At 41.3% G+C, this 16,465-nt stretch overlaps 1 protein-coding gene across 1 annotated transcript; it reads left to right on the plus strand.

Annotated features, from left to right (window-relative positions):
• Positions 1–413: 413 nt before the first annotated feature.
• Positions 414–15,822, plus strand: LRRC55 (leucine rich repeat containing 55). Its single transcript, XM_070957235.1, has 2 exons — positions 414–1,083; positions 15,587–15,822. Exons 1-2 carry the CDS (start codon positions 414–416, stop codon positions 15,820–15,822), a joined length of 906 nt encoding a protein of 301 aa, XP_070813336.1.
• Positions 15,823–16,465: the final 643 nt, after the last annotated feature.

The following is a 16,465-nucleotide window of genomic DNA, read 5'->3' on the forward strand; positions in this document are numbered from 1 at the left end:
AAGAGCACATTTTATCTTAACTCAAGATCCAGAAATCTAGGGATCAGCAGATCTTGGATAAAAATTATCAGCTTTGTTTACATTTTTTCTTATTATAATCTTTTAACTTCTCCATAGAAATTACATATGCATGTATGCAGGTAGATTACACTCTTCAACTTCCTACAGAAAAAAAGTTATTTAGGAAGCTAAACAAGCTACCAAAACTTGTCAGCTTTTCGCTTAGTTATAACTCTTTTATGGTCCTATAAGTGCCTCAAGATCTGACAAATTTGGGTTCGATGTTCCTCATTTCTCCAACCATAATGTAGCAGTTTTTTGTCAGTGATTCCCATTGGCTGGATTGTGTCTCCACCCATTGCTGCCCCTTCTTGATTGGCCTCTCTTTGCCATGTAGCTTCCACCTTGCCAAAATGAGTGCAGACTGTGTCCAGCTGGGAGGAGAGCAGTTTGTACCCCATTGCTCTCCTGCCATGATATTAAGCCCTTTCCTTGTAGCAGTGGTAGTAGTCTTTGCCAGTGCTGTCACTGGTTGCCCAGTTCTGTGCACATGCCGCAGCCAGGCCGTGGATTGCAGTGGACTACGACTGTTTTCAGTCCCACCAGATCTTCCATTGGACACCAGAAACCTAAGCTTGGCTCACAACCACCTCACAAGCATCCCTCCTGGATACCTTACCTGCTACTTGGAGTTGAGAGTATTGGATTTGCGGAACAACTCCCTTGTTGAACTACCAGTTGGACTCTTTTTGACATCTAAGCACCTTTCCCACTTGGACTTGAGCTACAATAACTTGACTCAGGTGGTGGCTAATATGTTTCAGGAAGCCTACAGCCTGGTACATGTTGACTTAAGCCACAACCCTTGGCTGAAGAAGATAGACCCCCAAGCTTTCCGAGGCTTGGTCCAACTACGTGCGCTTGATCTCAGCTATGGGGCTCTGTCTTTCCTTAGCCTTGAAGCCTTAGAAGGTCTCACAGGCCTGGTGACTCTTCAAATTGGAGGCAATCCCTGGATATGCGGTTGTACCATGGAGCCACTGCTGAAGTGGTTGAGAAATAGGATCCAGAGATGCATGTCAGGTAGGTGAAATTAAGTGATTGTCCAATTCTCAGATTTATTTCTAATTGCATCACTTATCTTGCCATGAAGTCTTTATTCATTTGTTAATCAAGTTTAGACAGTCACCCATTTCATTGAAGGCAACTCTGAGCAGCATACAACAAACCACAAATAAAACCACATATAAATAAATGTGTATAGATACAAAATATAAATAAATGTGTATAGATACAAAAAAATAATAAATCACCTAAACAGTAAATATTACTAAATACAGACATACCAACCCTAGGGAATAAAAATAGCCAGCTCAGCAATGGAGCCATCTAAGCATGTCTTAGAGACAGAGCTAATCTAATTTGGGAGGGAGGGAGGGAATGTTCCATAAAGCAGACGCCGTGGCAGAGAGGATATGTCTCCTATCAAATGTAGATCGCAGCTGAAAGGATCTCTGAATCCTTTCTGAAAGATCTTTCAGGCAGAGTATTAAACTTTCATCTGAAGTGTGAGAGATACATCTTTTTGTCTCAAAGTTAACACGAGGTTAAGGATAAAGCTTATTAACAGGTAATGGGATTTTAATTCAGGTGAAAGGTCAAGTTTCAGAAATGTGTATATGTGTGTGTATGTGTGTGTATTTTTCGAAGTTCAAACTGTCTCTAAATAATCAACATTACGTGTGTGTATGTCTATACAGAAAAACATAAATATTTCAGATATACATTTAATGTATATATTATATTATACCATAGTTATCATAATATATGTCCTGAATAAAACAACTCAGTCTAATAATAAAAATAAATGTCAAATGATACACACACATTATAAGCATATTGACATTTATTAAATTTATATAACTGGTCCTCTCACATAAAGCAGTTCTGGGTCTCTAACACAATTAAAACATCAATGACATAAAAATTGCAATAGAAAAATGCATAAGAAAACAAAAGAAGGATAAACTAAATTTGTTAGTAACAAATTCATTCACTTTTCAGATTCAATCACCTCCCATCTCTAAGGAAAAAAAATCAAGTACTTAGAAGCTTTATAAAAGGCCAACTGGTATGGGATTAATCTAATCTCAAAAGAAATTGGTTTTCTGATACAAGAAAGCCATGTTTCCTGAGTCTGCCAACTGACATGCTTTAATTGACAGGACCTGGCGCATGTACCTTCTGCCAGATCTGATGGAGCAGGTAATGAGAGAGAGAGACTGCAAATATTCTAGACCCGTGATGGCGAACCTATGGCACGCATGCCACAGGTGGCATGCGTAGCCATATCAGTGGGCACGTGAGCTCAGCTCCACCAGCTGATTTTCAGGCCTTCTGGGCCCACCAGAAGTAGGGAAGCAGGCTGTTTCCTGCCTCCTGAGGACCTCGGGGGGTGGTGGGAAGGCCCGTTTTTCTCTCTCCCCAGCCTCCAGAGCCTTTCTAGGAGTCTGGGGAGGGTGAAAACGGCCTTCCCCACCCCCCCGAGGCCCTCCGGAGGCCCAAAACAGCCCGTTTGCCAACTTCCAGTGGGAACCACCCCCACCCCCACCCCGCTCCTGGCACATAATGGCAAAAAGGTTAGCCATCACTGTTCTAGACTATATACATGCATAAAAGTGTCAACCTGCCTCTTAGGCAACATTCAGAAACTTATTGGGAACATGGGTGTATCGAGCCACATCCTTAATTGTTCATAATACCACATTCTGGACCACTTGTAGCTTCCAGATAGTCTTCAATAGCACACTGCAGTAATCCCCTTGGGAGTTAACCAAAGTATGAGACACAATATGTGCTACCATCTGATTGAGGAAAGAATACAACACACCAAGTTGAACAACAGCCCTCCTGCCCATGGCTGTCACCTGCTCTCTGAATAAGGGCCATGAATCCAGGAGGAACCCCCCCCCTCCAAACAAAAAAACTGTTTACCAGTTCTTTCTGCAGCGATGCCATCCAGAACTAGGGATGAAAAATCATTGAGTCAATGAGCCCTGAAACCCTCAATCATGTTTGGGTTAAACCGAAGCCTGTTCTTCATCATGGAAAGCCCCATAGCCTTCAGACACAGCCTTCAGGCACACAGATCATGCTTATCATGTCATTTGGCTGGCCCATAGCAGAAATATATAACCGGGTGTCATTTATTAATTTACTTATATGATTTATATTGCTGCCCATCTTACACAGGTGACTGCACCCAAGAATAAGCAATAACTCACTCATCAAAACACACATTCAATCCAGCACAGTGATGACTCTCTGTGCTGTTTATTAACTTTACCCAACAGTTCTTATAGTTGTTAAATTAGAGTGGGATAAGCCTCAAGGTTTGAGGAACCCTACAGAACTGGTGATATGGGCTTAATCTCTCTCCTCACTGTCAGTGCTGACTGGAACTGATCCCAGAGGAAGGAGGAAAATTAGTATAAATCTGTGCCTCAAATTCCTAATCCCAAAGCCAGTCCAGAAGGATATCATGATGCATGGTACTGAAAGCTGCTGAGCAATCAAAAGGATCCAGGATATATACACAGCTCCCATCCCACTCCAACCAGAGATCATCCACAAGCACAAGCAGTACTGTTTTGGTTCCATGCCTAGACATGAAATGCAACTAAAACAAGTACAGATAATTCACTTCCTCCCAAGTTATGTGACACTGCAACATGATCTCCTTCTCTACAACCTTTACTAAAAATTGTCCCCAATTGGGCATCTAGTACTGCTGTCTTAAGGAGCAGATCAGGGTTGGGCTGCTGGGGGTTCACAGGGGTTTGGGAGAACCTCTAAGCTAAGATTCTGTGCAGTTCGGAGAACCCCAAAATCCCATCCTGGCTGGCCCCTCCCACCCTGCCCCTCCCCACCAAGGAGTCCCCACATGGCCCATTTTGGATGCAGGTAAGTGCAGGGCGCATGTGGAGGTTCGGAGACCTGTGAAAAACAGGTCTACCAAAAGTCTGGGAAGGCCGGAAGTGGGCCCCTTTCTGGTCTCCAGAGGGTCTCCAGAGGCTGGGGAAGCCATTTTCATCCTCCCAGAGGCTTAAGGAAAGCCTCCGGAGCCCGGGGAGGGCAAAAATGCCTCCCCCCCCAGCCGCCGTGGTGCAGGAAGCTGATTAGGCCCTGCCCACCATAGCCATGCCCACCCAGCAGTCAGGCAGAGAACCCCTTGCTAAAAATTTTGAAGCCCACCCCTGGAGCAGATCACTACTTTCTTCAGTGGGTCCATCCCTTCTCTCAAAGATGCATTCACCATAACTTGAATCTCTTGAAACAGGGCTGCCGGACCACCCTTTGTAGATGTGGGCAGAAAAGTACATGCACTTTTAAGAAATCATTTCTTACCTGTCCCTATCATCTAGCCTCTCTTTCCTTGTGGATCCCAAGGGTTTCCCTGGTTTATTGTGGAGCAGAGGGAGCTGAAATGAGCTATGAGATATCTAGAGAGCTTCTGGAGATCAACAGAAAATGAACCCAACTGAACATAAATTAGATCTGCTATTAGGTTCTACCTTGTCTCAGTAAAGGTGGCAGAACTGAAGACAGAACTTCACAGAATTAAAGACAGCTCCACAGAATTAAAAAAAGCTGTCTTGGAGCTTGATGGAATGAAGAGTTGACAAGTAGACTGGGTCTTCAATAATTTATCTCCAGTCAAGGACAGATATTGAAATCACCAATAAGTGATCCAGACAGTTGCTCTTCATTAGGAAAATCTGCAGAACACAAGGATTTAGTACTCTGGGACACAATGGAACAGCTATCTTGGTCAACTTACTTACACTTACTTCTTTTCTATTTAGAATTAGAAAATTAATTTTCTAATTAGAAAAGAAGTAAGCAAATGTTGTGTTCTTTCAGGCAGAACTTCCAAAACCTTCAGAAACTGCTTGTTAAGTGGTTTTCAGCTAGTAGGAATCTTTGGATCAACAAGTTTTACAGAACTGGGTGAATTTCCTATAATCCTTAGTGAAAGAAGTTTTAACCAGAAGTTTAAGAACTGTTTTTTTAAAAAAGCAACAACAAAAGGTTGATTAAAACTTCAATTTTAGAAAATTGGAATTTTTTTTATTTTTTTTTTAATTTTGATTTATATGCCGCCCTTCTCTGGAGACTCAGGGCGGCTTACAATGTGTTAAGCAATAGCCTTCATACTTTTGTATATTTTTATACAAAGTCAGCTTATTGCCCCCACAAACTGGGTCCTCATTTCACCTACCTTAGAAAGGATGGAAGGCTGAGTCAATCTTGAGCCTTGGAGAGATTCGAACCAGCAGTAAATTGCAGGCAGCTCTGTTAATAACAGGGTGCGTAGACCACTGTACTATCAAGGCTCTGTTTATTGACTAAGGGTCCAGCTAAATTTGAAATAAAAATTTTGGAATTAATTATTTTTAAAAAATCCTTTCAATGGGAAAATGTTTTTGTTTTTATTTAAAAAAAATAACTAGTAAGAGAATACTTTAAAAATTGGACATTGGAAGGAACTAGAAGGAACTGAAGATTACACTTTAAGGAGAAGGACACTCAAATTTAATTTATAATTATACAATGTAGCAAAATAGTTTAACATTGGATACTTTGAAGGATATTTTTCAACAATGGTCTCAGAAGTTAATTTTATAGTGTCTGCCTCAATAGATAGACTGAGTCTAAAACATGTTATGGGATATGAAAAATGTCTATTTCACAAGACTGAGATTTGAGTTGAAAGTGAATTTTAAAATGACAGTCTATACCAGTGATGGCTAAACTTTTTGTTGTCGTGGGCCAAAATCAGGGGGAATGTGTGGGGGTCATGCGCGCACATGCCCACACCCATAATTCAATATACCCCGCTCCCCCGTGCGCACATGCGCAAACCCCCCCCGCGCTCCCCCTGCTTTTGGCACATGATGGCACTGTGGGCCTGGTAGGCCCATTTTTCGCCCTCCCCAGGCTCCAGAGGCTTTCTTGGAGCCTGGGGAGGGCAAAAACGGCCCATTTCCTGACTTCCGGTGGAACAGGAAGGCCTGTTTTTCACCCTCCCCAGGCTCCAGAGGCTTTCTAGGAGCCTGGGGAGGGCGAAAACGGCCTCCCCCCCCCCGAGGCCGAAAATAGCCTGTTTCCTGACCCACCCACCCCGGAAGGCCCAAAAATCAGCTGGCCAGCATGCAAATGCGTGCTGGAGCTGAACTAGGGCAACACTCTTGTGCCCACAGATATGGCTCCACACACCACCTGTGGCATGCGTGCCATAGGTTCGCCATCACAGGTCTCTACTGTTTCCAGGCATGGAAAAAAGATGATACACTGAACATATAAAACAGGGGTGTCAAACTCATGGAATTACAGTGTCATCACATGACATATCAGGACTTTTTTTCCCCTTCACTAAACCGGGCATAAGTGTAGCAAGTGTAGCATGACGCATCCAGAGTGTGGGCCGGGAGTTTGATAGCCCTGATATAAAAGAAATCAGTTGATCTCTTTTTTTTTTTTTTTTTATTGAAAAAGTTTTCAAATACAAATTTTTCCCCCTTTTTCCCCCCCCTCCCCCCCCCTCCCTAACCCCCCCTCCCCACCCTTCCCCCCCTGTGACTTCTTCGTAACAAAAAAAAAAACCCTAATTCATAACAGATTACTTACTCCCTCCTCAAAATACTGACCTTTACTTACTAAAAGTATTATAAATCCCCCTTTATCCATACATCTCAGAAAAGAAGAAGAGAAAAAAACAAAACAAAAAACAAACACATTATACTATAACTATTATAAAATAACTTCTAATTTAGCATAATAGTGTTTTATATCTATACATTATTGCAACAATTCAAAACCACCTTCCACTTTAAAACTATACGATAAGTCCTACTTTAATAACATTTCAAAGCGGGCTCCCCATAAAATCTAATTTAACATTTATTCCACTCTATCCATTTCCTCCACTCCCCTAAATGTATCACTTAAAAATCCCTTTTCTTAAACTAATCAATCTGTAGCTAGCTTATTCACCCACTGTCTTACAAATTTACCATACACAACTCTTGATATCTTTAATTCACTGCCCACACTACTTAAATATATATATATATATATATTCCATTATATCTAAATAAAAAAAGAAAAGACAATAACTTTAAATTTATAGTCCATATAATATCTTCTTGAAGTCTTTCCACTGGATTGTTAGAACCAACATCCATAATAGGGTAACATAGCTTGCTGATGCAACAGTTTATTCAAGGTCTCCAATCATATCTGCCCCCATCAGTAGTAAACATCTTCTTATATATATAAAAGTAAAAACAACCACCCGAGTGACATTATAATTATATTCCATATAATAATAATTGTGGGTTTCATCAGGATTATTAATTTCCATCATCGTATTGGGTAACAACCCGATCTTCTGCATGTCCCAATATGATTCTCTTGCCTTATAATTCAAAATAATTATAATATATTTATCAACACAAAAAGAAGTTTCAAAGTAGATAATTCAAAACCATCAATTTGAGGCTCTTTCCATGTCCCAAAATTACGGCAATGCAGAGATCTGCCACTATCCTCAGGATGATATTGACCAATGTGTCGCCTCCTCTATGTTTTCACATAATCATTCATATTTTAAAATCACTGGCTTCACTGTTGCTTGGGTTAGAAATTTCTATTTTTGCACAACCTATTTCTTTTTTGTTTTCTTTTTGTGGGTTTGACTTCCATCCTAATTTTTTGTGTCTCGCGTTTCTTTTTTATCCCTTGTATATCCTCTAATTGGTTTCCATGCTTGTCCTTGCCTTGATAAGTCATCACATTAAAATCAGATGGCACTTCTCTCGAATTTGTAGATAATCCAGCTGGGGTATCCGATAAATCCAAAGGCAATTTATCTGGTACAGTCTCTGTCTTTAGTTCCAGCTCCTTCTGCTTATCCTGTATTATATCTGAAGACGTTAAATTCATTTTCAACCTATTTTGATAAAATTCTTCCGCTCTTTCAACAGTATTTAACTGGTATCTTTCTCCTTGATATCTCAATATAATACCAACTGGGACGTCCCACCGGAATTGAATATTTCTCCTTTTTAACTCAGACACCAGAAAGCCAAATTTCTTCCTTTCCATTAATATCTTAGGTGGGAGTTCCTTGTAAATCCAAATCTTTCTTCCATACAATTGCAAATTAGAATTGAAGGAATTTTGCACAATTTTATTCCTAATTTCTTTATCTGAAAAATAGATTACCACATCTCTAGGCAATTGCCTTTGCTTGGCAGTCCAGGAGTTTATTCGATAAGCTCTGTCAATCCTACAAAACACTTCCTCAGGTTGAATCTTTAAAATCCCAGCTAGAAATTCAGAAGATATTTTCCTTAAGTCATCTCTGTTATTTTCCTGCAAACCTCTAAGTCTTATTGCATATTCTGTAAAATTATATTGTATCTTTAGAACCTCTTTTTCAATCCTCTGTTGCAGAGTTTCTACATTACCAGACTTTTGATCAGCATCCATTTTAAATTTTTCTTCTGAACTATAATCCTGAATATTTAACAAATCATTTTCAATTTTTTGAATTCTATTGTCCAATTTGTCTTGAATTTCATCCATTTTTGACTCTAGTAAATTAGCATTTGTTTCCAACCGAATCATGAATTCTGACATTTTTAAAATTTTTTGCTGCAAAAAGTCAAACTTGGATTTCACCAATTCCTTAGTTTCCTGCTTAAATTTTTCAAGTTGCTGATTCACAATCTCATCCCTTCTTTCAATCTCCTCTAAGAGAAATTCTATTATATTAAAATCAGGTTTCTGGGACTGAAGAGTTAAAACTTGTTCCTTTAAATTCTTAGTGGGGGAATCCCCCCCACCTATTTTTTTGTCTGACTTCACAAGCCTCAGTGCCATGTTTCCGCCTAAGCAGGCTTTGTTAGAAGAAAAAAAAAAAACAAGACAAAAGACTTCCAGCCAGCAACAATCAGGCCTCCAGGGGAAAAAGAGAAAAACAAAAACAGGAGCGGAGTTTTGTCTACAAATGTAGCCAGTGGTATTTATTCCGCTACATTGTAAGAATAAAAAACGGAAGAACTTTCCCTCTCAAACTCTTCTCCAGCCGCGGCAGACGCCATTTTAAAAAAAACCTTTTTTCCTCTTTCTCTTCCTCTATTCTCTTAAGTAATTTTTAAAAGATAAGTAAAATACTTGCGCTTCAGTATTACAGGTCCAGCTCACATTTTCTTTGAGTAATCTGTCAAATTCGCAGGCTTGCTTTTGACGCCTAGCTCTGCATTAGCAGAGGTCTCCCAAAGCCCGGAGCAGCGGCTGGGGATATGGGGCATCTCATCCGCTCCATCCCAAAAGTAAAAGAAAAACTTTTGGGACTCTGCAGAGAGTTCTACCCACCCCTGCCGGCTCTATCTCCGTTTCCTCATGGGAACGGAGTTTTTTCGAGCCGCCGTTCCGTTGTGAAGGCGGCTCTGACAGGCTATGGAAGCTGACGATCCCAAAGGAACGTCTGGCGGCGGCCAGCAGCAAACAGGAAGTCCTCGCTTCTCTCCTTGATTAGTTTCCACCCATTGCTTCTTGTTCTACCCTCAGGTGCTTTGGAGAATAGTTTGACTCCCTCTTCTTTGTGGCAACCCCTGAGATATTGGAACACTGCTATCATGCCGCCCCTAGTCCTTCTCTTCATTAAACTAGACATACCCAGTTCCTGCAACCGTTCTTCATATGTTTTAGTCTCCAGTCCCCTAATCATCTTTGTTGCTTTTCTCTGCACTCTTTCTAGAGTCTCAACATCTTTTTTACATCATGGCGACCAAAACTGAATGCAATATTCCAAGTGTGGCCTTACCAAGGCATTATAAAGTGGTATTAACACTTCACGTGATCTTGATTCTATCCCTCTGTTTATGCAGCCCAGAACTGTGTTGGCTATTTTGGCAGCTGCTGCACACTGCTGGTTTATATCTAAATGGTTGTCCACTAGGACTCCAAAATCCCTCTCACAGTTACTACTATTGAGCAAGGTACCACATATACGGTACCTGTGCATTTTATTTTTCTTCCCTAAATGTAGAACCTTGCTTTTTTCACTGTTGAATTTCATTTTGTTAGATAGCATCCAATGTTCAAGTCTGTCAAGATCCTTCTGTATCTTGAGCCTATCTTCTGGTGTGTTGGCTATTCCTTGATCTCTTAATAACTAAATAGGATTTACAAACAACAGCCTAAGTGCGTGAATCGGATGGTTTTCCCACATTGGCTCTACAAAAGAGTTTTGTTAAAGTTTGAAGTATTTTGGGACAAAAAAAACATGGAAAAAAAATCAAGTTCTAGGACTGTGATGGCGAACCTATGGCACGCATGCCAGAGGTGGCACACAGAGCCCTCTCTTTGGACATGTGCACCATTGCCAGCTGCTCTTCTGGTTTCCAATGCACTGAAGCACCAGAAAACAGCCTGAAAATGGCCTGAAAAACAGCCAAAAACAACCTGGAAAACAGCCTGGAAAACGGCCTGGAAAAGAGTCTGGAAAACAGCTTGGAAAACAGCCAAAAATGGCCAAAAAACAGGCATGCACATTGGTCTTCAGCTTTCCAAGGCTCCAGCATGCACGAAGACCAGCTGGCTGGCACACATGTGCATGCCGAAAACACAAAGACCAGCTGGCTGGTGCATGCATACATACCGGCCAGTTGGTCTTCAGGTTTCCAGTGTTCCAGCATGCACACATGCACGCACATGTACGTGTGTTCCAGTTTGGGCACTCACCATCACTGTTCTAGGACATTGTTTGAAGGGACTAAAGAAGTAAATGGAAGGAATATAAAGTCAGTTTATTTAATCAAGGTTAAAATAGACTTTTGCCAACATCAGGATTGAAATGACAAGGTTCTACAGATTTCTTTATAAATAAGAAATGAGATATGGAAAGAAGAGATCATTTGTGGTATTTTAAGAGAAAATGAAGATGGAAAGTCACTTCCTTTTATATTTCTTTTTCTTTTGTCTTAATTTTATTGTAATTATAATTCTTCATAAAATCACTATTAAAAAAAAAAGGAAAAGAGGTCGCACAGGTACAATCTGATCAAAAGCTCAGCCAGCCTTTTATTCCAAGTGGCAACCAAGGCTTCAGTCTCACCATGTGTCATACCTTCAAAAACAACTCCAAATTTCCATTGAAACCCAACCAGGTCCATCAGAATGATTATAGAATGTAATCTGCCATGCTGGTACAATGTGGGTTGCCAGATATTTTTCAGAGTAGTTAGCTTAGTAGTTAGTTTCAAAGTAGTTTTCAAATTAAGACTAGACGGGTTACAACTGGCTTTTCCCACTTCTATCGCAGCATCTTAATCATTACATACACTGGCACTCTCAGTTGTATGAGTGTATATATGCATGTGTTTATGCATGTGTGTGTCTGTCTGTCTAATTCTCTATCTCTGTATCTCTCCTGCAGAGATATTTAAGACCAGATTAAATATAGATTGTGCTCAGTTAACAAAACAGTTAATGGTCAATTTCTCCCTTTTAAAATGGCTTGCTTAAATTGACAGAAGTAATTGCTGCTCTGGAAATGGAGCAAAAGACAGGAAAGAGCTTCTGGATAAATTATTATAGCATTATGCAGGAGTCCCACGTGGGAGTAAGATAACAGAATGGAGAAGAGAGCACATGTGGGGAGAGTACATCACGGAATGCAGTCAGAAAATGACAGAATGGAAACTGGGGTCTCTCCCCAGAGTGTTGATGGGATATACTGTGTAAAGAATTACCACTTGGACAGAAGCAGGATGAGAAAGAGTTTATCTCTGTGTGCATATGTGCATGTGTGCATACAGGTGAAAGTTGCATTGGGATTGGGAGACAGTCCAGAAAGAGCTAAGGCACTCCTTCCTTTTCCTTGCTTGCCTTAGCACCCAGTGTCCCACTCAAATGAGAATAAATTGAAAAGCACCTACTGTTATGAAACTAAATAGGAATGCTTTACTGGTGGGTCAAATTGGCTGAGCAAAATGAATTTATTCACCAGTCGTGCTTCAACACTTTCTGTGGGAAAGGGCTTAGGACAGGGGTGGGTTCTACTTACCTTTACTACCAGGATCGCAACGGGATCGTGCGTGCTTTCTGTGCATGCACAGATCACTGATGACGACATCTGGGGCGGTGGGCAGGGCCTCCTGCCGGTTTTACTACCGGTTCTTGCGAACCGGTCTGAACCAGGGGCAACCCACCACTGGCTTAGGAGTGGTCCCAAACTGGCTGATCACCTCAGCAAGGCAAGGAAAGTATATTATAAGCAACTCCCTCAGACATAACAAGGATGAGAGGGAATTCCCTGAGTGTTTTGGAATCCTGGGGAAGGCAGAAAAACCCCTTATCCTTGCTTGGATTGCATGCCTAGATTCTTGGGGTGGGTAATGTTTGAGGGAGGCTGTTTTCAAAACCTGAATATTGGGGTGAGGCTAGGTGGAACAAAGCAGGCAACACATAGCATCTCCTTGACTTTGGGTCACATTAGCAAGATGATTCCTGTTTCAGCGAGTTGCCCTATTAGTCATAGTTTACAGATCTCTTTTTGTCAATGCTACTCAGATTGGGAAGGGGCGCCGGCAGTTTATCCACATATTTATGTTTTGTTCATAGGCCAGATGTGGGTGCAAAGGTTCAAGAGGTGCTTTGAAAAAAATCAAAGGGTATTATGCTGAAAACCAGTATGGTAGCTCCTCTTGCTCCTTCTGTGACCTCTCTGTGACCCTTCCTCAAAGCAAAGCATTGTTCTAATGCTGGCTATCAATATAATATCTGCATCTGCAGCACAGAGAGTCTCTGCACACATTGTCTCACCCAAATGCCTGACTGTGAAGAAAGTCCACTCAGGTGTCCAGCAGACGTGCAGGGAATCCATCAGTTCAGCCTGGTTCTTGGGATAAAGCATGTACGGCTTTCCAAAGGACCCATACACCCTGAAGATTTGTTCTGGGGCCAGAACAAAGCAGCAGGGCAAGTGGACAGCACAAAGGTCACTTCCAAAGGACAGGGTGAGTAGGAATGTCAATAAGTACTTCCCACAATTCACCATTCATGAGCCATGGTGGCGCAGTGGTTAGAGTACAGTATTGCAGACTACTTCTACTGACTGCTGGCTGACTGCAATTTGGCAGTTCAAATACAACCAGGCTCAAGGTTGACTCAGCCTTCCATTCTTCCAAGGTGAGTAAAATGAGGACCCAAATTGTTGGGGGCAATATGCTGACTCTGTGAATTGCTTAGAGAAGGCTGTAAAGCACTGTGAAGCGGTATATAAGTCTAAGTGATATTGCTAGTGCTATTGTTACCCTTAATCTTCCAGCTATGGCAGAGATACGATTCTCTTTTTCAAGGGAGCACAACCCAGGCACATTAGTTTTCCATCCTTACCCTCCAGACATTATGAATAGAGATTTACTACCCACAAGTTCTTCATTTCTGTCAATTACCAAGGCCTAAATGGCCACATCACACTTAACTGGATGCTGCAGGTGACTGTCCTTCACCCGGTATGCAACAGAACCCCTGGAGGGAAACTTTGAAAGAGAGGAAGAGAAGAAGGGAGAAACAGAGAGGGACACTTTTTAAAGAACATAAAAGTGAAAACATGGACAACAGTGGCAATGTTTATTGTGACATTGCGGGAGGTCATTGCAGTCACTGTGTGAAGGGTATTTCAGATACTATCACATATGAATCAAAAAGTCTTTTGGAAGCACTCAGAGATGAGATGTCCTTCCAAAGTAGAACATTGTCAGAATTGTATGAGAAGAAGTACGACGCACGAGAAAGGGCTCTGGGATGTACCACCTTGTCTCTCTGCCCTTTCTGTGCCCTTGTGTGGAAGATCCCCAGCTTGCATAATCATAAATCAGCATCCTCTCCCAGCCCTCACGGTTTCTTTTTTCCTGACACTAGTCTTTTTCTGACCTTCTTGCTTATCTCTCAAGCTGCAAACTTGAAGGCCTGAGGACAGGAAATCCTGCTCAGGCAAGGACAGCAGAAGGCAGCCCTGCTTTAACAGCACCTTCATCTCCTTAAGTGCCCTTATGCAACTGAGTCTTATGTGTATTTTTTTTTTAAAAAAAATGCATCTATCCCTAAATGTGGGTAGACCAGATAATGAAGGAGAGGGTGTTATCCAGCATTTGGAAGCAAGGAAATGCAGGTGAAACTGATTTGGTCTCCTTAATCACTTGGATCAGCAAGGTTGGGTTTGTTTGTTTGTTTGTTTGTTTGTTTGTTTGTTTGTTTGTTTGTTTGTTTGTTTGTTTTGTTATGGAAATGTCTCCAAGCAGAAAGGGTGGGCTTTCTAGGGGATTTTCATTAGTACATCTGCTATTTACTACCCAGTTTATTTATTGTATTGTCCAAGATCCGTACAGAACCCAGTATTCTTACAACCAGTTCATAGAAGATCACAATGAAATCATGTATATCTGTCAGTTATTATTAAGGAAAAGGTCCAATGGTGACTTTTATCTGTATGGTCACCAGGAATTAGACCCAATTCAATAGCACTTAATTTTCATTAAGAACGCAGAATGGGCTTCAAGATATGAATACTTCATAACAACCAATCTCCACCCATCCATTCAGAGCAGCTTTAAACTTAGGAAAAATGCCTAATTTAGAATGTTTCTACTTGTCACACTAATTTTTTTAATAAACAAAGAAATTGGTCATGAGGAGGCATTCAGAAATCACATGGACTCTGCACTCTGAAGTGTTTAATCCAAAAACAACTGCAGAGTGTGATTCCACTGCATGTGTAAAGTAGTTCTTGCCATTAGCTTTACAAAAAAAGAAAAAAGTGGATGAGTGAAGCCAGTGATTGAAAATTAATTATGAGCAATAATGGAAGAATGATGAAGCTCGGCCTGAAATCGTTCCGAAAGGGCTGTTTTTATTTTTAAACAAATTAGAACATATTGTGGAAAGTAATGTGTTGGTTTTTTTATTTGTTATTCTGCTCTGTATTCTGCTGTTGGTAGTTCTGTTTGGGGAATTATTCAGAGATTCAGCTCTTAGAGGAGTAAGTATAAAAATGCAGTTCACTAACTGATATCCCAGCATGAGCTGTGATGGGCTAGCACTCGCTTATTTAGAAGAGTATGTAAGCTTCTATGCACTGGATACTATCCAACATTTGAATAGATATTCACTCATGCAGCAAGACTTTCCCTTGTGCCCCTTCCTCTGCCACCCCTAGCTGCTTTCAAAATCTGCTCTGGAAAATGAAGGTCTCAGTCAGTGTCTTGGGTCTGGGGAATGTTCCTCCCTCCTCCAAAATGCATTGTTGGCGTTTATTTAATATCAAATAAGAGTTAAGGATATCTTAATAGAAGTACTATTTTTTTTCCCCACCCTTTAATCAGTTTAGGAATTTTTGATAAGGTCTGAGAGAAACGAATAGCAAAAGGGGTGGGATGGGGAAGTCACTCACGGTTTCAAGTCTTGCTACAGACATAGGCATGATTGACTTACCAGATTATTCTTGTTTCAGATACCCAATTGGCTGAGTGCCGTGAGCCACCTGAAATGGAGGGTGCTTCTTTGCTTTCCCTGACAGAGGAGAGCTTCAAGGCTTGCCACTTGACCTTGAGCCTGGATGATTATCTCTTCATTGCCTTTGTGGGCTTTGTGGTTTCCATTGCTTCTGTTGCTACCAACTTCCTGCTGGGCATCACTGCCAACTGCTGCCACCGTTGGAGCAAGGCAAGTGAGGATGAGGAGATGTAGTCAGCTGGCCTGATCCTTCCTGCTCCTGCATCGTTCACAGCCAAGGAAGGGAGAGGGGGCAAGGACTGTCATGCTCAGGGAAAACAAGGAAACTTGTCTTTCCCCCACTATGCTGTTTTCCTGAGCCTTCCTCCTCACCTGCAGGCAGCATCAGACTGCCATCCATCCATCTATCTGCTTGTTTGGAGACAGGGCCTGTAGGGATAGGAAGACTGAAGTGTGCCTTGTACAATTCTGTTTGTGCTGGAAACAGCCAGACAAGTCCTGAAAAATGACAAAAACACATGCTCAGACCACCCTTCATCCTTTGCTTTCTCTTCTTTGCTCCTGCTTAATACATACTTAACATCCTTTTCCCCCACCCCATGTGCTTGTTGCATAGTCTCTAAATTCATAAGTGGAGTATATAATCGCTCAAAGATCCACTTGCAATGCATATCCATATGACTACTGACCGATGAGGAAAAAAAATCCAAAACTTTCCTTTTGGGAAGCCTGAAGAATTCTGCCCTCCAGATCATTCCATCCCATAACTACATCAAGGAAGGTTGTTTGAAGAAGGTTCATTCTCAAGCATGAAAGTATTATCCCTTGAGCTTTGTCCACAAGTTCCAGTGGTCGTCCTTTGGACATATTTATACAT

This window comes from Pituophis catenifer, unplaced genomic scaffold (genome assembly GCF_029215685.1).
Source record: "Pituophis catenifer annectens isolate HBS135680 unplaced genomic scaffold, rPitCat1.0.hap2 SCAF_1, whole genome shotgun sequence".
In the NCBI taxonomy this organism is placed as follows: domain Eukaryota; kingdom Metazoa; phylum Chordata; class Lepidosauria; order Squamata; family Colubridae; genus Pituophis; species Pituophis catenifer.